Source organism: Moschus berezovskii, chromosome 11 (assembly GCF_049115385.1).
Source record: "Moschus berezovskii isolate FMDL1 chromosome 11, NW_MosBer_1.0, whole genome shotgun sequence".
Classification (NCBI taxonomy): Eukaryota; Metazoa; Chordata; class Mammalia; order Artiodactyla; family Moschidae; genus Moschus; species Moschus berezovskii.
This window is the reverse complement of record NC_142470.1, coordinates 71,289,009-71,311,345: the sequence shown is the minus strand read 5'-3', so window position 1 is coordinate 71,311,345 and position 22,337 is coordinate 71,289,009. Positions and strand designations below refer to the sequence as shown.

Here is a 22,337-nt window from a genome sequence, read left to right as displayed (position 1 = left end):
GTGCCAGGCCAGGTCCCCTACCTCAGATAGTTTTCAAGTAAAACCAAAAATCTGTATCCCTCAGACACCTTTTCCTTCCTGTAACATGTTATAATAATATACCTGTGGTTAATTTTTCAAAGTCAGGCTTTCCAATAACCTATAAACATGGTTCCTGCTATATCCCCAGTGTTGAAATTCACAGCACCTGAGAACATCTCTTCATGTATTTGTTGGATGAATTATTACCATCTCTGATCCAAGAGAGGTAGATTTCAAATCAGTATACTTCAACATGTAAAAATTCTGAAACACAAGATTATAGCTAAAATAAAATATCTACCTTTCGAACTACAATTGCATCATGGTTGAGATTCTCAACAAAAAAATGTATGGCACGAAGAGGCAACACTCTGTCATCTCTCAAGAGCAGAGACAAAAGTCCAATGCCTATATGCTCAAATTTCCAAGGCCTGAAAAGGGGAGTGGGAAAGAAATCAGAAAACACACAGTCATTCATGGTCTTCAGGGTAGAAATCTCCTATAACATTGAAGATAAAAGCATTGGGAATTTAAAAAATACTTTTTTTTTTGCACTTACAAATTTCTCTGCTCCACACCATCTAGCAAAGTGTTAACCAAATTTTCATAGTTCCTTAAAAAAAAAAAAATTCAGGTGAGCTACTATTTTAATACAATGCTAAAATGAATATCAAAAATGTAATATAAATTCAAATTCCTGCCAAATTCACCATCCTCATTACCAGACTATAAAGAGTCTGATAAAAACAAGCCAGAGTGAAGTAAGCAGACAAGTGACACCGAAAAGAAAATGAGAAAAGAGAGAAGAAGTAGAGAGAAACAAAAAAAGCAGTGCTAGGTACACTGAGCAACTGAACTGTTCCTCGGTGGACATTCAAAAGGAAATCTGTGAGTGGTAATCAGGAGTGGTCTACCTACACAACACCCAGGGATACATGAGGTAGACTATAAAGTTTATTATTTATATAGAAATGCTGGGAAAAAATTAATGAGTACATTTATAAGGCAAAGAAAATAATAAAGTTAGGAAAGCTCCTGCTTGAGTGTTACCACTGAAGTACTTTGGTTCCAAAAATCTAAAAGCAATTTGCTAATATCGTGATAACAAACTCGTATAAATTTGAAAAGGTTACTACTGTAAGAGCTATGAGATAAATATATTGAACTTAAATTTAAGATTTAATGAGTGGAATATGTATACTAAAAGAAAAATCAATTCATGTTGAAAAAACCATATGACGTGATTATTTTAAGATGGCAGTTTTCTATCTCCATAGCTAAAAGTGACAAACAGATCTTCACAATAACTACCTCTTAACATTTTGGTATCTCTTCAGTATCAATGTGTAAATTTCATTAGGTAGTACAGTGCATTGCTATTTGAGAGATATTTAAAACCTACTGTCTATAATGTTACACGTCTGGATAAGCAGGCATTAATAATTACCTCAGGGCATCAACATTCCTCTCTTGTTGGCGTTTAAGTCCTTCTTTAATTTCTTCTGAGCTAAGCATTGTCTGGTTGATAGAGGGGTTTTTTGATTGTTGAAGTAATTCTGCTATTCCAACACATGACTTTGGAATCTTATTAAAAAGAAAAGCCAGGAAGAAAATGAAGTATGGACATACCGTGGATAAATCTTAACATTACGCTAAGTGACAGAAGCCAGACATAACTGGCCACAAATTGCATAATTCCATTTACATGTAATGTCCATAATAGGCAAATTAACAGAGAAAAAGAGCAAGTCAGTAGTTTCCAGGGCCTCGGGGTATGGGGAAATGGGAAGCAACTATCATTGGGTATAAGGTTTCTTTATTTGAGTAATTATAATGTTCCAGAATTAGAGTACTGATGGTTGTACAACCCTGAGAATAGACTATTGTGATTATAAGCACACAACTGTTTTGTTAAAAAGGTTTTTGTATGTGAATTACATCTCAAATTTAAAAAAATTTTTTAAAAAGAAAGTATAATCTGACAGTTACAAATAGTAACATTATATTTTGCAAAAAAGGTATACATTTACAGCAGTGGTTTTTAAAACTGAGGATAGATGTAAAACAAAATAACTTCAGAAAAGAGGGGGATTCAACTGTACTCACATCTCTTACCCATCCCCAATTCTGTTGGGTATGTAAATAGTCATTTGAAAATTTTTAGATTATAATCTGTTCTGCATACTCATCTTAGCTCTACTGAACCTGATACTTACTTTATCATTTGTCAAATCATCCAATTTTAATCTTCACTATAAATTATGAACCCTGTAGTCAATCTTCTATGACTTTGACTAGTAAAACTGACTTCATAAAACAGAACCAACTCTCAGAAAAATGAGGCCACAGACATACAGGGAATAATGGCAAATGCCAACAATGTAATATACTTTGTGGCCTCTTGGTAGAAAACCACCCAGGTCTCTCCTGGCCATGCTTCAACTTTCTACTTCTCCCTGCCATTTATAGTAATGATCACTACAGCATTAAAAGGAAAGAGAAAACAAATGTTTAAAAAAAAAAAAAAATCAAATGCCAAGAAAATGATCACTGAAAAACAGACAAGAAAAATCATAGTATTTTAACAAAGCAGTGTTTGCACTAAAGTTTGAATTTAAAAAATGATTTTGCTTACTGTGAAGTCCAAGCCAATTGTTTCATATTGCCGATGAATCTTTTCTGCAAGATCATCAAATAGCCTCACTATTGATGGCTTTTCCAGGGACATTGCTTGGCTAAGCCCAGAAGAAACAATTGCCGGCCAAGTCTGTACAATACAGTCCCAATCATGAAGGTTTGCCAAGCATACACCACTGTGATTTCCAAGGAGACAATACAAGGCACCCTGCAGGAAAAAATGAAGATGAGATCTAAGGCACTGTTTAGTTGTAGCCAACAAACCTACATGTTGTTTTCAAATCTACTCAACATTAATTATTTAAATGCTTGGTGTTGGTTAGTAAAACAGGTTCACACATTTAACATGTTACTTTTATAGAGATCTGAACTTGACACTTAAGTGCAATCCTGTCTAAGTCATTTAACAGATGGTTGGCTCAAAGAACAGCTATTAGTATAGAAATGTAAAGATTTGCTTTTAAGGATATTAGCTTCCATTCTAATTCTCTGCTACTACAGAGGCTGTGAAATCTGTCACTCTTTGCATTTTAGGGTACAATGTCTGGAGTACTTAAAAAAATAGTAGTTAAATCTGGTTGCCAAGTATCTCCCTAATTATATAAAAATTAGGTTACTTAATTACACTGCATACTTTTTATTAATAATAATAAGGTCCGTACAGTCAAAGCTATTGTTTTTCCAGTACTGATGTATGGATCTGAGAGTTGGACCATAAAGAAGGCTGAGTGCCAAAGAATTGATGCTTTTGAACTGTGGTGTTGGAGAAGACTCTTGAGAATTCCTTGAACTGCAAGGAGATTAAAGCAGTCCATTCTAAAGGAAATCAATCTTAAATATTCATTGGAAGGATTGATGCTGAAGCTGAAGCTCCAATACTTTGGCCACCTGATGCATAGAGCTGATTCATTAGAAGAGATCCTGATGCTGGGAAGGATGGAAGACAGAAGAAAGGGATGACAGAGGATGAGATGGTTGGATGGCATCACTGACTCAAAGGACATGAGTATGAGCAAGCTCTGGGAGACGGTGAAGGACAGGGAAGCCTGGCGAGCTGCAGTTCGTGGGGTCACAGTCAGACACAACTGAGTAACTGAACAACAACAAATAGGAGTTCAATTAATCAAAATGATTCTGTTGACAGCAGATACCCCTTTTTAAGGTACCCTATTTTACTGAGGACTTCCTCAAAGGCTCAGTGAGCAAAGACTGCCTGCAATGCAGGATACACAGGAGATGCAGGTTCAATCCCTGGGTTGGGAAGATTCCCTTGAGGAGGAAACGGCAACCCACTCTAAATATTCTTGCCTGAGAAATCCCATGGACAAAGGTGCCTAGTGGATTACACTCTATAGGGTCGCAAAGAGTGAGACATGACTGAGTGACTAAATATGCATGCATTTTAATAAAAAAGAGCTATTAGGATCAAATCCTTTTATTTCCTGAAACATTCACAATTCCAATCTGGCTTCTTAACCACCTTGGACTCTAATCCTCTTTATAGTTTTTATAAGGTCACTGTAACTTTGATTTTACTGACTTCACAGACAGTTTCCAATTTTAATCTTACTTGACCTGTCTGGCGGAGAAGGCAATGGCAAGCCACTCCAGTACTCTTGCCTAGAAAATCGCATGGACAGAGGAGCCTGGTGGGCTGCAGTCCATGGGGTCACTACTAGTCGGACACAACTGAGCGACTTCACTTTCACTTTTCACTTTCACACATTGGAAAAGGAAATGGCAACCCACTCCAGTGTTCTTGCCTGGAGAATCCCAAGGATGGGGGAGCCTGGTCGGCTGCTGTCTATGGGGTCGCACAGAGTCGGACACAACTAAAGTGACTTAGCAGCAGCAGCAGCAGCAGACCTGTCTGGTTTTGTCCATTTAAACTGCTTTCAACAACATATCACCCAATGAGTTAGACTGTCTACAACCCTCTTGAATTAGATACCTGCCTTGGGGGTCAGCAATTCCATTACTGTGAAATTCTTTCAACTTTTCTCCACAGTTGAAAAACTCTGTAGTAAAAACAAAAACATTATACCTTGAACTGCTGCTGAGTGACATCTTGTCTATCAGGTCGTAAGAACCCCAAAACCAAGGGAATGATATCTCTGCAACAGAAGTTATATGCTCCCAAGGCAGCAAAAAATGTTTGCTGGGCCTTATTTCTGACCTAAAGAAAGAGTTACAAATAGAAGTTTATTAAATTTTAGAAAAACTACAAAAAAAATTCCATATGAATGATTAAAACAAAGCAGTAGTAATTCACATGCTGTTGTAATAAGAGAAAAATATACCAAAGCACATAACAAAAACGAGTAAATAATCTTTTTATCAGAAGGAAAGCAAACTACTACCAACTACATCCAAAGTTTAAGTTACACTCGTTCAAACATTTTTGGTAAAAGAGACACTGAATGGAACCAATATGCATTTGTTCAGTAACATAATCAGTAGACTATTAAACATTTTATTCTGAGTTATTCTTAATGAGAAGAGTCAGACTGTCTTTTGTGTTTACATGAGGAAAATCAAAGACTTTCCAAAACACAAAACAACTTAAACTTTTTAATGCAAACCTTAGGTATAGGCCACATATTCTGAACCCAAACAAAATATTCAGTATAAATTCATAACCCATGAATCAGCTAAACAATAATGAACAACAGCTCATTATAGTAAAAAGCAATACACTGTACATTTTTCAAACTTTTAAAAATAATACTTCACGCAAAATTTCTGGGTTAGAATGGTTTCCTAATTTACAGACTCATTGGCTGTATATAAATCTCTTATGAATTTTTGGTCCCATGCTACATAAAAGGATGCACCCCACCATTTACATGGTATCAGCTTCCTAAACTCTAGCATAATGCCACAGAAGAATTACATGATTTAAGTGGTATTTAAGTCGTATTAACATTACACTAGCCACACTAGCATTATCTACTTTAGTTATATTTTTCAAAAAAAATTTTTGAGAAGCAATTATAAACAGCAAAAATAAATGTTATTTTAAAAAGAGAAGCAAAACTAATTTGAATATATTTGTAATTTAAAACATAAACTTTTGATGCTAATAAATTATTTAAACCCCCTCGTTAAAATGGGGATACTTAATTTTAAAAAAAAAACTTTTTATACTATATCAGAGTGTAGCTGATTAACAGTGTTGTGACAGTTTTAGGTAGGCAGCAAAGGCACTCAGCCATACATGTACATGTATCCACTCTGCCCAAAATTCCCTCCCATCCATTCTGCCACGTAACATTGAACAGAGTTCCACGTGTTTTACAGTAGATCCTTGTTGGTTATCCATTTTAAATACAGCAGTGTGTACATGACATTCCCAAACTCCCTAACTATCCCTTCCTCAAAATGGGGATACTTTAGATTGAGTGTTACAAAACGGGTAAGAGGGGAATGCGCCCAGAAGTGTTTGGACTAGCCTTACCTGACTGTATGAACTTGTAGATAAACGAAGAAGATCTCTAATCATATCCTGATGTATCTTTTTGTATTCGCAACCCTCAACAGTTAGTGTTCGCAGCTACAAAAAGAGACCGGTGTAAATCAAATCTCAAAGTTTTTAGTAAAAGTTCATTTAATTATGATGTAACACCAATAATTAAATATGTATCTGAAAAACTGTCATTTTAAAAAAGTCATCATGGCGAGTTCCTTGGTGGCCTAGGTTAGGATTCCAGGTTTTCACTGCTGTGGCTCAGGTTGAATCCCGAGCTGGTGAACTGAGGTCTCACAAGCGGCATGCAAGGCATGCCCCTCCCCGCAAAAGGTATCTTGACTTTAGGAAGCTATTTACCTCATGCTGCAACATTACTCTGTCAATCAGTAGTGCTCTGATATGTTGTTTTTTCCCATGGAGCTGAAAAACAGAGCAGCAAACACTTCATGAATGCCTCAACAATGGGGTCCTCTGAATCCCTTAACAAAAAATTAGCTCAAAGAAGGTACAGGAAGGGCTTGTGGGTAGTGGAGGTATTTCACTTATTCTAAAATAATATGAGACATATTTTAAAATATATTATTTCAATTAATTTTATGGCTAATTGTAGAAATATTCCCTTTAAATAGCTCATCCAACACCCACTTTTTCTGATGATTTATTAACAAATCCATGTGTGGGAGATCAATGCAGCTGGTCTTTATTCAGCCAAATACAATACTAATACTCTAAATATAACACCAGCCCACTAAGAAAAGTTATTGACTCTACTACATTTATAAATAGCCTTTCTGCGTAATTGTGTATGTTTACTATAGAACATAACATCTTTTACTTTTGTAAAAATTATCTTTTACGTTTTGCCCTACCCCCAATCTTCTACCCAGTCACTAAAGGAAGAAGTCTGGAACCCAGATTCCTCTTTTACACTTTATCTCATTGGTTATCAAGCCCCCACCAATTCTTTCATTTTCAAATCCCCTTACCTCCACCCTAGCGCAAGCTACGCTTTCCCATCTGAACTATTACTAAAGTCTCTTGACTTCCAGGTTTGTTTGCCTACTGCTTATTCTTACAGCAGTGGCAGAGCTTTCTAAAATCCACTGAATTGAATATTGATCCTTTCAATATTCACATCAGATCTACTTAAGAACTTTTAATGACTTCCCCACTGCTGAATGTAAAACTGAAGCACATTCTTGGGACAAAACTAGAACTGACCTAGTTTACCTCCTGCCACTCTTACCCACAACTACTGGTCCCTAAGGCATGCCATGTTGGTACATCTCCCTGCCTTTTCCCATGTCAATCTCTTTGTTTAAAATATGTAGTACCCCATGCCTAAACAACGAACTCATAAAACCTTTAGTCTCAATTTCCAGAAAAAGTCTTCCAATGAAGAACTGTGCTACGATCATCAAATGGCTGATTTAAGTTATCCTTTCTTCCGTGCTCCCAGGAGATCTTATATTGATCTCTCTTGGAGAACCAATTAAGATTAAATAAAACACAATGCTTTAAATTCATGCCTATGGGCAATTCCTACTTTTCATCCCTACTCCAGTACTTCTGCCTGGAAAATCCCATGGACGGAGGAGCCTGGTGGGCTGCAGTCCATAGGGTCACAAATGAGTGACTTCACTTTCACTTTTCACTTTCATGCTTTGGAGAAGGAAATGGCAACCCACTCCAGTGTTCTTGCCTGGAGAATCCCAGGGACGGCGGAGCCTGGTGGGCTGCCGTCTATGGGGTTGCACAGAGTCGGACGCAACTGAAGCGACTTAGCAGCAGCAGCAGGTTCTAATATGATAGCGAGAATGTGGTTGCCAAGTTATCATACTCCAAACTGCCATTGAGCGTTCAGAGACTAGCATGGAAATTGACAGAAGAGGTTTCAGTAAAGTACATTTATTTCCAGGATCCTTTTGATTATACCAGGATATAGTATTTGAAAATCTACTATTTTTACTTACAGGGAAACTTCCTCTGTATGCTGAACAAATGCTAAATTAAATTAGGTGGTTTTATCAATATTATATACCTTTAAAATAAATTCTGAGTTTTAGGTGAAAATACTGACCCGATTTTCCATTGATTTCTTTACTAGGTTAAAGCTTTTCCAACGAGAGTCAAATTCATGCTTGTGAGATCCTTGGAACTGCAAAAGGTCTCCAATAATCTGTGCCAAAGAATTTCAAATTTTATATTTATGAGTTGTCACATCAAATTTGGTCATATTAACAACCATGCAACTGTATAAATAACAATTGTACCTTTATGATAAGAAACAAGGACTTGGTATCATCTTCTGAATTATTAAGTATGTGGTCTATAATAGGAGGAAAAGAATTTTTGTTAAAATATTTTAAATTACCATAGGACTCCTGATATACTATAAAAGAACGGAAAAAAAAAACCCACCACCTGATATTCTCACCATTTATAATTTTTAAAGGATGTTTGGGGCTGGCGTGCGGGGATGACCCAGGGGGAGGATAAAGGGAGAAGGGAGGTGGGAGGAGGGTTCAGGAGGGGGAACTCATGTACACCCGGGGCGAATTCATGTCAATGTATGGCAAAACCAACCAATATAATATTGTAAAATAATTTGCCTCCAATAAAAAATAAATAAATTAAAAAAAAATTAGTTAAATACATGTATGTACTTACTAAGAAGTTTCCTTATGACCCTAGCAATTGTTTCTCGGTAGTTCTCTCTGGATAGATCTATTTTTAAAAAATGAGAAAAGGCATTTTACACACACGGAATGCAGCCCAGAGCTTTGAAGTTTATATTAACAGTTATGTCAAGAAGAGATAAAGTATCCAGGAAGAAAACAAATGGGTCTGTATATGGAAAAGAATCTAAAAAAAGTAGATACATATGTGTAACCGATTCACTTTGCTGTATACTTCAAATTAATACAACACTGTAAATTAATTGCAACTATACCACCAATAAAAATTTTTAAAAAAATGGGTCTATCATAGTTATCATAGTTGGCTGGTAGCTTGGCATGATACAGAATATCTTTTAAAACCTGCACAGTTACAAGAACCTGCTTATAAACCTTTATTATTAGGCAGGCAGGGAGGGAGACAAAACTGTCTTTGCCAGTATTTTAAAGGCTCTAGTCACTAATTATGGACCAAAAACGCATAAGATTCTTTAACCAGTTGTGGTGACCCAAATTAAACAAACAAAAATTACATCTAATTAATTAATATATGCAATGAACTCTAATGTTAATCCAGCAATAAGGAAGTGTGCTAAATTAATTAATGTTAGATTCAGAACATTAAATTAATGCAAAATGTTTTGCATAAATTGAATATATAAAGGTTTAGCTCAAGTATAAAATAACAATTCTAACCATAAATGAGCATTACGATATATGGAAGTCTCCCTTTGCACACAGAAAGCATCTATCCTTTAATGGCTATTCTTTATATAATAATTCCTCACTTTCTCCAGAAAAAGCAAAGATAATGTTGTGTAATTAGTCACCGAAGAATTGATGCTTTTGAACTGTGGTGCTGGAGAAGACTCTTGAGAGTCCCCTGGACTGCAAGGAGATCCAACCAGTCCATTCTAAAGGAGATCAATCCTGGGTGTTCATTGGAAGAACTGATGCTAAAGTTGAAACACCAATACTTTGGCCACTTCATGCAACTGAGTTGACTCACTGGAAAAGACCCTGATGCTGGGAGGGATTGGGGGTGGGAAGAGATGGGGACGACAGAGAATGAGATGGCTGGATGGCATCACCGACTCAATGGACATGAGTGTGAGTGAACTCCGGGAGTTGGTGATGGACAGGGAGGCCTGGCGTGCTGTGATTCATGGGGTCGCAAAGAGTCGGACACGACTGAGCGACTGAACTGAACTGAATATTCATTTTACATATAAAAGAGACTAGGAAAGTTTTAACTACAGAATTATCCCATCTTAACTCTTACAAAATAACTGATGAAAATAATCCACACAGATTTACTAAGATTAGGATTCACATACCATATTCAAGTCCAGTATATAACTTTGTCTCTTCCAAGGACACCATACTTGGTACCCTGTATAAAGACAAGAATGCCTGTATTTATTAACAATACCAAAAAGGAGGTTTAAAGGGAAAAATGTCATTGCTAGAATGTTTAGATGATCATCTTTAACATATCTCTCATCTTCAACACTTCAAGTCTTTACTCTAGCCTTCTGAAGACTAACGGTCTATCTGTTTCAGTAAGTACAGTATTATTCATCTTCAAAAAAATGTTAATTAAATGTAATGACTTTAGGGGGGGATTCACTGCCCAAATGAACATAACACTGATACTCAATATACAAGTGTAAAAGCTTAAGACTGATGATAAACATTTATACAAGGAAAAGTAACTTTCAATGTTATAATAATGGTTAAAATAAACACCAAAAAAATCACCATCAAACTTTACTGTAAAATATATAGCAGACAAGCTTCTTTAGATAATCATTACTCTTCCTCTTACAACCAGCTAAAGTGATCTCTCCTAACATCTGCAATAAAATACCACTACTTCTGAAGATGTTCAGATGTAAAAATACTACATTCAAAGTCACATTTTAGGTACCTAAGGACAGATTCTACAGGGGAATATGAATTTTTATAACTGAAATATAAATTTTCTTTAATGAAAAACATTTTATTTCAAAATATGATTCAATTCAATAACTTTTTATAAACAAAGACTTTAATACTTTCTAAGGAAAGGAGCAAATTACCAAGGAAACATGAGATAAGCGTATCCTATATAGGGCTAATTAGTAATAAATAGAGGTTTTATAATTATTGCTTGTAATTCATGAAGTATTACTTGTAAAGAAGAAAAACACTTTTAAATCAACACCCCCCACCGATACTGTATTTTTTTTTTAAGTTGAACTAAGTTATCTCTATCCTAATAATTGGTTGCTATGGATTCTGGGATTTATCTAAATGGGTAATAACATTAAGATTACTAAAACTCAATTATTTAACTATGTTCCTTGCCATGATGTAGTGCCTAGGACGGCAACAGTACTGTCTCAAGTTTCAAAACCAAGTCTACAGAATATAAACAAAGAATGGTAATAGTTAATATAAAATGTTAATTTGCTTTTCAGAGAATTTCAAGTTCAAATTCAAATTGTTCTTAAAATCTTGTTTTCACTCCATAAAGTTTCAACTTTTGGCAACAGCGTGCAAACTTGAACACTGTAAAAATATGTGTGATTGAAAAATATATATGCATACAGAGTCTAGTCAGTAAAAAATAAGATCAGATTCTTTCACAGTGAACTTCAAGGGGAATTCAACATCTTTCCTGAAATTAGATTTCACCAAGAAAGAGATAGGCTGTGCTCAAATAGTAACAAGCATTAGGCATAAAACTGTTAATCCCCACCCCCACAGAGCAGGGGAAGTACTTGTCACAAGGTATCACAGGAGAACACAGGTCTCCTCCTTGTTGCTAACAAACGTACAACTGTACCTTGCCCAACCCATACCTAGTACCACATAATATTGAACCAAGCATGCATTCTAATTATTGTCACAAAATTACTCTTAACAAATGAGTTTTTAAAAAGCAATCTCTATAATAAACTATCCTGAAAATTTTTGTACTGTATCAAACACACAAGCAAACAAAAGGCTATCAGTTAGGAATCCGAAATGTTTTTTTAATATGCCTTTCTGACTCTGCTACCGCCAATTACACTGTAACTACATTTAAAAACAAGTCTCATCTAAGGGTCCCAATGCTAACTGTAAAAATCCACCTATCACTCTGAACTGTTTCCCTATCAGAAAATTGAAAAAATACTATCACTTATTACACAATTATTTAAAACATATCAACCTGTATGGGATTTTAAAATATTTAAATTAGAAAGGCTTCAGCTTTTACTTTTAAAACCTGAATTAAAACACATCTTACATATCTCATGTGCATAAAGGCATCTGTTTAGACATATATTTCAGCTTTGTTTTTATCCATCTGAAGTTTCTTTTATGCTTATTTATCTAAGATTCAGCTTTAATTGATCTCTTATCTAACAAATTAATTAAACTGATTGTACTGACACCTTTTACACTGAATGTTTCGCAATACAAATATTTATATTAAATATTTCTTCTGATCTTTGTTTAAAAGAAGAATTTTCTAAAAGAAATCTCTCTCCGTTACTCAAATAAGACTCGTATCTCTTTGTGGCTACTACATTTTAAGTCTATGTGTGCTGGGCTGTACTCTCCCATACTTAAAACTGCTCTTGTAACTTTTAGTTATGTACATAATCTTTGCCAAGTAGATTTAAAGTGCCATCAATAATTATAGATCTGCATTCTGATTAAATACTATAGTAACAATACATATAATTTAAATCAAATACCATGACTCCCCCACCTCAAGTGAAATTCATTCTACTCATTCATTGGTTCATTTTTACAAACAGTAATATAAAAATAAAATTCTGGCAAATAATTTCAACACAGCATATTATAAATAATATTAACTATACAATAATAATCAAGTTAAATCAGGTTCTCAGCAACTACACAGTACCACAAAGCCACCTAATTTATAACAAAATGTGTTTAATATTTGCACCACTTAAAAAACAAAGTTTTCTACAACTATGTTATTTGTACCACAGGATGACAATCTTTAGATCTGATTAGAGTAGAACTATGAAAATAATCACTGGTGGGAAAGAAAGGATGGTGAAAAAGGAAGAAATGACTAATAACATAAGAACAAAATATACAATACAAATCAAATACGCAAATGAAAGCTAGCTGAACTGTCATAGAACAACTGCAAACAATAATTCTTCCTGTCTGTAAGTGGAAGAACAGCCTACCCTTCCCCAAACTCCCTCCCCTCCCAAATGAAAACAAACATAAAATGTATAAAAGCCAAGCCACTAACAGATCCTTTTATCCCCCCTCAAGGTAACAAGTGTTTCACAGCAGACAACTGACCTACTTCTGTGTTCTGTGATCCTGTTCAATCCTGGGCACTGGCAATCAAACACAAATCAAAGGCTGGCTCCTGCTCTACCATGTGAACAAACGGTTTGCCAAGAAAAAGAGAGTCTTACATACCGCTAGGTTTAAAATGAACTTGGAGCCTGAGAACTACTTCCATGTCTGACACACAAATTTTTAAAAATCAATGAAAACAGTCAGAAGGTGAAATAAGGAGAAAACAGGGTTACTCACCGTGGAGTAGTAACTGTTTCCTTTCCTGTGTGCAGCTCCCCCAGCAGAGCTGGGTAGTTTCCTGGAGGTGCCAAGAGAGGTTAGCTAGCCCTGCCCCTCAGCGCATAACAACACATCCTTTCACATATTTATGAAATGGTCTCAACTCTTAGACCTTAAGTATGATTTTTTTTTTCCAGTGAAAAGTTAGTAAAAGCTGGGATCCTAAGAATGATTTAACTAAGAATGACTTAACAGATCTATCAGAGGAAAGGGGGCACAAAGTAAAGAAATATTTGAGATGAAAAATGATGACTCCTCTACCTTGAGTAACCCTGTTTTTATAGATGTTAGTTTTTTGCATCCTGCGATAGCTGGTTAGACCTAAGAGTCTAAAGAATGGACTGCAAAAGGAGAAATTAATGACAATTTGAGGATTAAAGGCAAGTGTCAAAAATTCCTATATGACCCTGAAAAGACATAACCCAATTTCCACACCTTTAAAGGCAGAACTATGAGTATAAATTATATCACAGATATTTCTATGAAATCATTAACTAAAGGTTCCAAGAGCAAAATAGAGAGGTCACATTTTAAGATTAATTCAGTAACCTTGGGATCTGACAAAACTGTTGAAATTTCAAACTGAACTAAAATAATTTACTCTTAATTACCCTCAAAGGCCTTTATTTCATCCTTCCTTTGAAACAGTAAAATTTATAGTATGTACAAGATACTCAGTAACCTTATAATGCAAAAGGCCAAAAAGTACAATGTAGACACCATTAGGTATGTAATTGATACTTAGGACAATCAACTCATCTCATCTAAGCTTTTTATTTTCTTTTTTCAGTCTCTATAATTACATAGCACAGAAAATTGTTTTTCACATGTGGTAGCTATTTCAGTCAACAATGGGATTTTGAGACCATCCCATATACTCTATCAGGAACTAAGATTTCCTTACAGAAAATTCAGAACTAAACTAAACTTGTGGTTTTTTATTGCTGCAATTTGCCAGAAGACTAATACTACTAATACATGTGCAAGACAAAGTTAATAATAAGTGATCTGACAAAAAATAATTAAAGCAGCTAGAATATTTTACCTAACTGAGATTTACGTAAGAAAAAATGTAAGGTTAATTTTTTTAAAAAAAGAACTGAGCTGTTGGTGCTTCCAAAAACTGGTCTGGTGTTTCAGAAAATGCATAATGTCCTCCAATACCACAGCCAATTACCACAGTCACTCGTCACATTAACAGGAGTGACTTCCTCAGACATCTCAGGCATTACACTAAAGCACTCACTGGTCACCGTTATGTGTTTCCTTTTCTCCCCAATTAGGTACATTTTATTCTATCTCCTTTGGAGTAACTCATGTCCAAAATAAAGAGTTCTTTTCCTCTGCTAGTTTCCAATTGACCTGCTACTGATCATCTCCAAGAATTATGCTGCAGATCTTCTTTCTTCACACTAGGCAGTACGATTTAATATCACACAACAATGGCACCATCAACTGACATTATTTGATTAGTTCTTTCAAATCAATTTACACTGAAGAGATTTTAATAATTATTGACTGTGTTAGGATAAGCGTTTTAGAAATTTAAAAGGTCAACTTTGTTTTATTATACTTTGGTTAAAACTATCTTACTATCTGCAAAAAAAAGGTGAAATGTTATATAAAGTCAATGTAAAAACTCACACATTGCCAAAATAAATTAAAATTTCAGATGAAGGTGATCCCAGTTAGAAGTTGGTTTAAAAAAAAAAATTCTGTTACAAACTAATTCAAGCCCAGGGAAGACTTTACAAACTCTCTTTTCTTACAATTCAAAGGCAAAGAAATGCTCATTCATCTCTGACTGTCCTTTGTATAATCATGACCCTGAGTAGGTGTATGTAACTACAAAGAACTCTAAATATGTGTATCGTTCAAGGATTAAAATGATTGAAGTTTTCCTTGTTTTATATTTTATTTCATTACTATATGCTAATAAATGTACAAGAAAAGATTTTATATTTACAATCAAAACATTAAAATATATAAACATATTTGTATTAACATAATTTTGTATTACTTCATTATATTTTATGTTAAATTTTTACTCAGTGAAAAATTCTAAAACACAACACGTTGAACAAATATTTATTTATTTATTCATGGCTATGTTGGTTCTTAGTTGTGGCACAAGAGCTCTTGGATGCAGCGTGAAGGCTCTCTAGGTAAGAAACATGGGTTCTGCAGCCCCATGGCATGCGGGATCTCGGTTCCCCAGCCAGGGATGGATCCCATGTCCCCTTAATTGGAAGGCAGATTCTTAACCCCTGCATCATCTGGTAAGTCCCTAAACACCACACTTTAAGTCTAAATTATCTTTCCTGGAAAAAAAAACAAACCTATAAAGGGATATTCATGTCAATTTTATAGCTTATAACATATAGCAAAGGGGGTCTTAAAAACTTTTTATAATTAGGCACTGTTTTCCTTATTGAAAATGCATTTCATTATATACAAATCTAACTAGCTTTGTAATAACCAAATATATGGAACTTTAGTCCTGACCCACATTAGTCAGAGAGGATAAAGACTTTGCTTCAGTTTACTAACATAGAGCACTTGGCTCTATGCTGGTATGAACTTCAACGGAAACCTCTAAGCCTCTTGAGCTGACCCTTCAGCAATGTATTCTAATCATCATTCAACACTAAAATGTCCTCTAATTACATACACAAAAGGTACATGCCTTTGTTCTTTGACAAACTATTGAATTAAAGGACCACACTTCTCAACATGTTTAAGCAGAACTAAGTTTACTGATATTGATGTGTGAAGCAGCTTTTTGGTATACCTTAGCTTTAAGTTATGTTCTCCCTATATTATATACTGTTAAAGAACATCAGGAAAATCAAAACCATTTCTGTAGGCCTCTCACTTTAAAACAGTGTTTAAAATCTCTTGAAAAAATGAATTCTGGTAAAGTTGCTCTTATATCAAACTATAAAGCTTGATGAAAAACAAAATTTCTTTAAAAGAATTCAGTAAATTTCTAGACAAATTTAAAATTGATTTCCTCACCTGAAATGACCCTACTTCTCCCTCTTAAATCTAATGAGTAATCTAAAAAGTTCAGTACCTAGAAACAGTTTTTAGATAAGTGAAATAAGTGGGAATTAAGAAAAAAGTATGACTCCAAATGACTAATTATATAGGACACGAAAAGACAAGCAAGCCATTTAAAAACCACTCCTTGAAGCTTAAGATTCTTGTTGCAAAATCAACAAATAATTCTCCCCTTATGTTCTTCTGAGAGGGCAAGGGTTCCTTCCTTATTTTTGTGTGATTTTCAGTAACTTTCTCAGCAATGAGATATTGGAGTTGAGAGAAAATGATCTAAGATGGGATGCTGAGACTAGCATCTACATACTTGGTAAGTGACCTACAAGTTGGATATTGATAATTTCATTTTAATCTTTTCAACATAAATGGTAGTACTGACAATGGACTAAATCAAGGCATTCATTCAAAATAATAATACTCTGAAAAGCACTTGAATTAATAAAAGCAACTTGGTAGGTCTCAAAGGTTCAACTTCAATGAAAAACAGAGAACAAATTTTTATTAAAAAAAAAAAAAAACTACCCCATGTTTTTTTTACTACAAAATCCTTACCAGTGATAAACCAAAAAAAAAAAAAAGTGCTTTTCTTTCTTTTTAAAAATAATTTATCTCAATTAACTCAGTAACTTAACAGACGTAATAGCTGTAAGTTGATATTTTACAACTGATTATCACTGGAAGTTATTCGATCCTAGTACCATATGCAAAATCTGAATAAAGCCCTAAAGTTTATATACCTAAACTGTGCCTCAGTTATTTTTAGGCTAACAATGACAAAAGGTTAAAGTTATACAGAAACAAACCAATAACAGAACCAGTGACTCATTATGTGACTAAGTCTTAAAATATATGCCAAATGGCAAAACAGCAAAATATATAAAATAGTTATCTTTACTTACAAGTTAGTAACTGGCTCTCCTTTCAATGGAGGTAGGAGGTTTCCTGAGCCAATTAAACAGTTGTGGACTATAGTCAGACTCTGAAGAACATCATCTCTAGAAGAAATAAAAACCATTTTCATATCTGAAAAAACTCCAAATCTCTATTTAACAAAAAGGCTTGCAGAGTCTAAGGTGAACAAGAACTTTATCAAGTGAGAATATACAAAATTAAGCCACAGAAATGATGAACATTTTCAGTTTACCCACTTAATAGTACAAGGTAATTAAACAGATATTTACTGATAATATCAGATCTACTTACATTTAAATAATCTAAATAATCACAAGTAACAACAACTAATTGCCCTTTGTGAAGCAATTCTAAATCTAATTCCCTGTTTATCCAAAGATCACAACCACTAACAAAAGGGAAAACTATTACAGAAGATTCCCTACTATAGTCTATCTTTTAAAATGGATGAAGTAGGGCATGGCAAGCCACTCCAGTATTCCTGCCTGAAGAATTCCTACGGACAGAGAAGCCTGTAGGGCTACAGTCCATGGGGTTGCACAGTTAGGCATGACTGAAGTGACTTAGCACAGGGACTGCTCTGGAGGTCCAGTGGTTAGGACACGGCACTTTCACTGCCGAGGGCCAGGGTTAATTCCTGGTCAGGGAACTAAGATCCCGCAAGCCATACAGTATGGCAAAAATTTTAAAATAGACTAGGTAAACATTTACTCCAAAAAGCAGTTCAGAGCAACACACAGCTGACATAAGTCAATCATACTTCTTCCTCTTCCAAGTCCATTCCTAGTGGATTTGCTTATTAAAAATTTCCTGTTATTTGATACATACTAATTTTCTTACTATATACAAAGCAGTCTCAAATAACTGTTTGCTGTTAAAGCTCTTTGGGACAGAAAAAAAAAAAATCTTAGGGATATTTCTCTAGGTAATAGCAATACCAAAATATGAATTACTAAAAAGAAATGAGCCAGTAAAAGCTACAGTGAATCTAGAAAAACAGGCATTTCCTTACAAAGCAGGCATATTTATTCATTCTTCCCAAAATATGCACAAGTAAAAATGCTAAGCAGAAGGCACTAAAAGTAAACTAGAAAAAAGTCCGAGTTTTCCTACTTCAGATGTTTAATTATGAGAAACTTTCTGTTGCTAAACTATAAACCATTTTAAATGATTTTCTAATCACATTTATGGGAGGCATCCAAAACACACCTTGAAAATGAAAACATCTGATATGCCACAGAGAGAGGGAGAGTTGTGAAAAGAATGTTTAAGTCCACAACTATACACCACTAACTGATTATAAAAGAAAACTAACCTAGACATTTCGAGTTCTCCATCCCCGCAACGCTGGAGTTTGCTGAGCTCAGGCTGAAGGAAAGAGTCCAACAGATAGAAGGCGAAAGTCACCTCTTCAGAAGAAGGAACATGCCACTGGATCCCCAAATTCCACAAGTCCCCTGGTTTACCCCAGTCCTACAAGACAGCATTTAACCAGCAATTTGAGAAGTTGTGGGTGGGGGGGGATATACACATATAATTTAAAAGGCTTAAAAGAAAATGTATAAGTAAACCAAACCTAAGGCAACAAATGCACACCACAAAAACATTAGACATCACATGATTCCTTCATTATCATTCCTAAAAAAGGTCTCCCTGAAGAGCCACTCAAATGTGAGTTTACTGAAACAGTAACAGTAAGTTTATATGAGACTATTATTGCACTCTGCCCTCAAGTTACATTTTTCAAGTTTAAAACATTTTAATAATAGTTTTAATAATCTATGTTAAAAATAAAGAAATTTTAAAAAAGCAACACTTTTGTACACAACAGGGGAAAAACCCACACTCTGCATCCCTTAGAAAAATAACCCAACATATCCTGGAATCCTAGATTATTGAAAATGCTTGCCTTGATAGGAAAGTATTCAGAAGGAGGCTTGTCAAAGCCGCCTGGCACACTGCAGTACTCGGTAGGGTAGATAAGTGTAGTAGAACGAAGAAGGTGATGCAAAAGGTTACAAGACAGAGTGTAACCCTGCTTACAGGTTAAATGTAGGGTTCTTTGGAGAATCTTTACAAGCTGCTCCCTATAAAGAAGCAACTTCTTCCCATCCACTCGAGTAATCTAGGAAGAAAACATTTGAAGATACTTTGTTTAGAAGATCAGGAATCAATATTTAAAGTCTATGTCTGGCTACTAAAGTTGTCTAAAATAGTGACAATATTTCTTAAAATGGCTTTAATTCATTTTAAGATTGTCATTTTAATTATATTCTAACAATGAATCTCTTAATATCAAAACACATTTTCTGTGTTTAGGCTCTTAAGTGCCATAGTAACATCCTTTTCAAGGGTGTACCACCTGAAAGAGATAAAACTTAATTGGATTTCTCTGTTCTTTGGTTCCTGAACTAAACTGTACAGGAAACTGAAGTTTGATTGATGCCCAAACTTAAAATATGGGGAAGGGGAAGATGCTAAATCTGATAAACTTTTCAATTAATGAGTTATCCACATTAGAATTAAAAACATTAGGCATGAAGTAGTCAACCATTATCATACTCCTTTCAAAACAAGAAAATGGGATTATCTGCTTTTTGTAGTCAGATCCGAATCTTTCTAACTTTACATGTTTGGAAGTCAATTTTTCAAAAACAGAGGATACATCCTCAGAGCAACTCAACATTTTCATAGAAATATTTTCTTATTCCATAGATTTACAATACCTCAGACAAAAGTTGAAGGTTCCATAGTAATTCCTTATCTAGCTCTTCTTCATTTAATACATCATCATCTAAAAATAGCAAAATAGTTTCAGAGGGGAAAAAAACAACATCCAATGAAATCCATCATTTAAAAATATTCATATTTAATACTTCTAATAGCTGAGAAAAGTCTGTTTTAGGAAGCTTTTCATTCTTTTGTCGTTAAGCTGGGCTTGCTCCAGCGGAGGTAGAAACTCAATTTTCAAAAGATACACACCAACCAGGACTCCTGCCCCTTCACATCTCACAAAATATCTTTTATTTTTATGGCAACCTCTGAATGTTTCTTGTATGTATGAAAACATTAATTTAATAGAGTAAAATTTCTAAGCTACCTGTCAATCTGGATGATAACCTTGTTTTAAGCAATTTCACCCCAAACTGCAAAATTAAAACACTGTACAGCTTAAGGAATCTGTTTTCATCAGTAGAGTTGTAGAAACCAAGAAAAACTTCCAAAATCATAAATATAGATAATAACCTTAAGACTTACTCATTGTTAGCTGAGTTATAACACTGCAGCAGTGGGGAACAAATAGCTTCAAAGATTCCTCTGGGCAGCACTGAAAACATATTTGTTTGTATAAGTAAGTTTTTTTGAGAGGTACAAATATTTAACAGTCACAAGTACACACTAGCACTATTTTCAGAGGCAAACAGGGCTGTAAGCAGCTATGAAAGAAATATGTGTATTTTAAGAATGACAAGCATGTCTGAAATAATTAACCACACAAAACTGTTGGCTGCTGATTCACTACTTCATCGGTCCAAAAAACCCCAACTCACCTTGACTGCAGCACGGCACATGTCTGCCACCATGCGTCCTGCGACTCTTGTTTCAAATATATGTGAAATAGAAAAATTAAAAACCTTCTGAAGGGCCACCTATTAAAAGATAATATAAAAATGAAAATGTCTAGTATTTTTTAAAAAATGAAACATCTTTTAAAACATGAAAGAAACTGTTACTCAGGCTATACTAAAAAATAATCAAGTAGGAAAAATTTAACCACCTGAATATATAAAGATTTGTTTAATAATATTACATTCAGGTCTATGAACAGCCTTTGCACAAGACCCTAATGTGACCCAAACACTTGAGGCGCAAGATTTTATTTGCTATAGAAATGCTGAACATAAAACTAAAGCTGCTGGAAGCAAATGGAATTTAATTATCTTGCTGGTCAATTTAAAACAGAGGGAATATTGAAGAGTATCTAATATTTACAGTTTGCTATTCGGACAACTACAAACTATAAGTATTTCTCTCTCCTCTAAATGATGTGAAGCATTCTACTTAATTTTACAATTAGATAATTTTAATTACTGAATGAAGGAATTAACTCTAGACATGGATTGACAAGGCTGAAAATTATAACCAACTCCTTTCAGAAGATTCTAGTTAAATAAGAGATTATTTATGTTAACTTCTTTATACTAACAGAATCTTAGTAAATATCTCATGTAGCTGTAAGGCTGTTTAGCTTTTAACAAGGATAAACACTGCATAATGATAATCTCAGATGGAGAAAGAAGAAACAGAAATGGAAACAAAGGAATTAAAATATATAAAGTTTCTTCACAGTCAACTCTTGTTATGTGTAGTAGTTATGCTCTACAAAATTGCTGTGGGCACTGAATTAGCAAATATTGAACCAAAGTTCTTAGGGGAAATACAGAATTAAGTTCCCATAAGCCTCTCATTACATTTTCATCAACTGATGGATATATCATTTTATGTTTCTGTTTGAAGATACCTTTTTTAACATATATTTATTATTATTATTTTGGCCATACCACACAGCATGTGGGATCTTAGTTGCCCACTGGGGACTGAACCCATGCCCCATGCAGTGGAAGCATGGAATCGTAACTACTGGACTGCCAGGAATTCCTCATCTTTTTCAAATTTTAATATGGAAAGAAAGGAGAAGCTGGTATGATATGCATACAAGTAACCTGAAGTTCAATTTTTAAAACATCAAATAAAACTGTAAGTTGGAATTTAGCTCTTTGCAGCAATGCACTCTTACCATAAATATTTCTTTGGAACACTGTGTGAGGATTGTACTAAACGTAGAAGACAGACCTAATTCGACCAGACTCTCCAAGTGAGTCATTTTCTCAGTCTCTGTCTCTTCTCTTGTTTGCTCCAACGTGCTACTTTCTATGAGTCCAAAGCATCTAAAT

At 34.7% G+C, this 22,337-nt stretch overlaps 1 protein-coding gene across 1 annotated transcript in view; it reads right to left on the bottom strand.

The window, feature by feature from the left end:
- PSME4 (proteasome activator subunit 4) overlaps nt 1-22,337 on the bottom strand; it is a 100,145-nt gene that overhangs the window by 26,490 nt on the left and 51,318 nt on the right. The window contains exons 14-31 of the mRNA XM_088841475.1: nt 22,181-22,331; nt 20,934-21,032; nt 20,641-20,710; nt 20,109-20,176; nt 19,292-19,507; nt 18,698-18,855; nt 17,370-17,465; nt 10,143-10,198; nt 8,798-8,854; nt 8,401-8,456; nt 8,208-8,306; nt 6,485-6,547; nt 6,116-6,211; nt 4,703-4,834; nt 2,657-2,866; nt 1,469-1,605; nt 581-634; nt 323-452 (exon numbers count right to left, since the gene is read on the bottom strand). Of these exons, the coding sequence (XP_088697601.1) occupies nt 323-452; nt 581-634; nt 1,469-1,605; nt 2,657-2,866; nt 4,703-4,834; nt 6,116-6,211; nt 6,485-6,547; nt 8,208-8,306; nt 8,401-8,456; nt 8,798-8,854; nt 10,143-10,198; nt 17,370-17,465; nt 18,698-18,855; nt 19,292-19,507; nt 20,109-20,176; nt 20,641-20,710; nt 20,934-21,032; nt 22,181-22,331 (1,948 nt within the window). The remainder of the gene's footprint in view (nt 1-322; nt 453-580; nt 635-1,468; nt 1,606-2,656; nt 2,867-4,702; nt 4,835-6,115; nt 6,212-6,484; nt 6,548-8,207; nt 8,307-8,400; nt 8,457-8,797; nt 8,855-10,142; nt 10,199-17,369; nt 17,466-18,697; nt 18,856-19,291; nt 19,508-20,108; nt 20,177-20,640; nt 20,711-20,933; nt 21,033-22,180; nt 22,332-22,337) is intronic.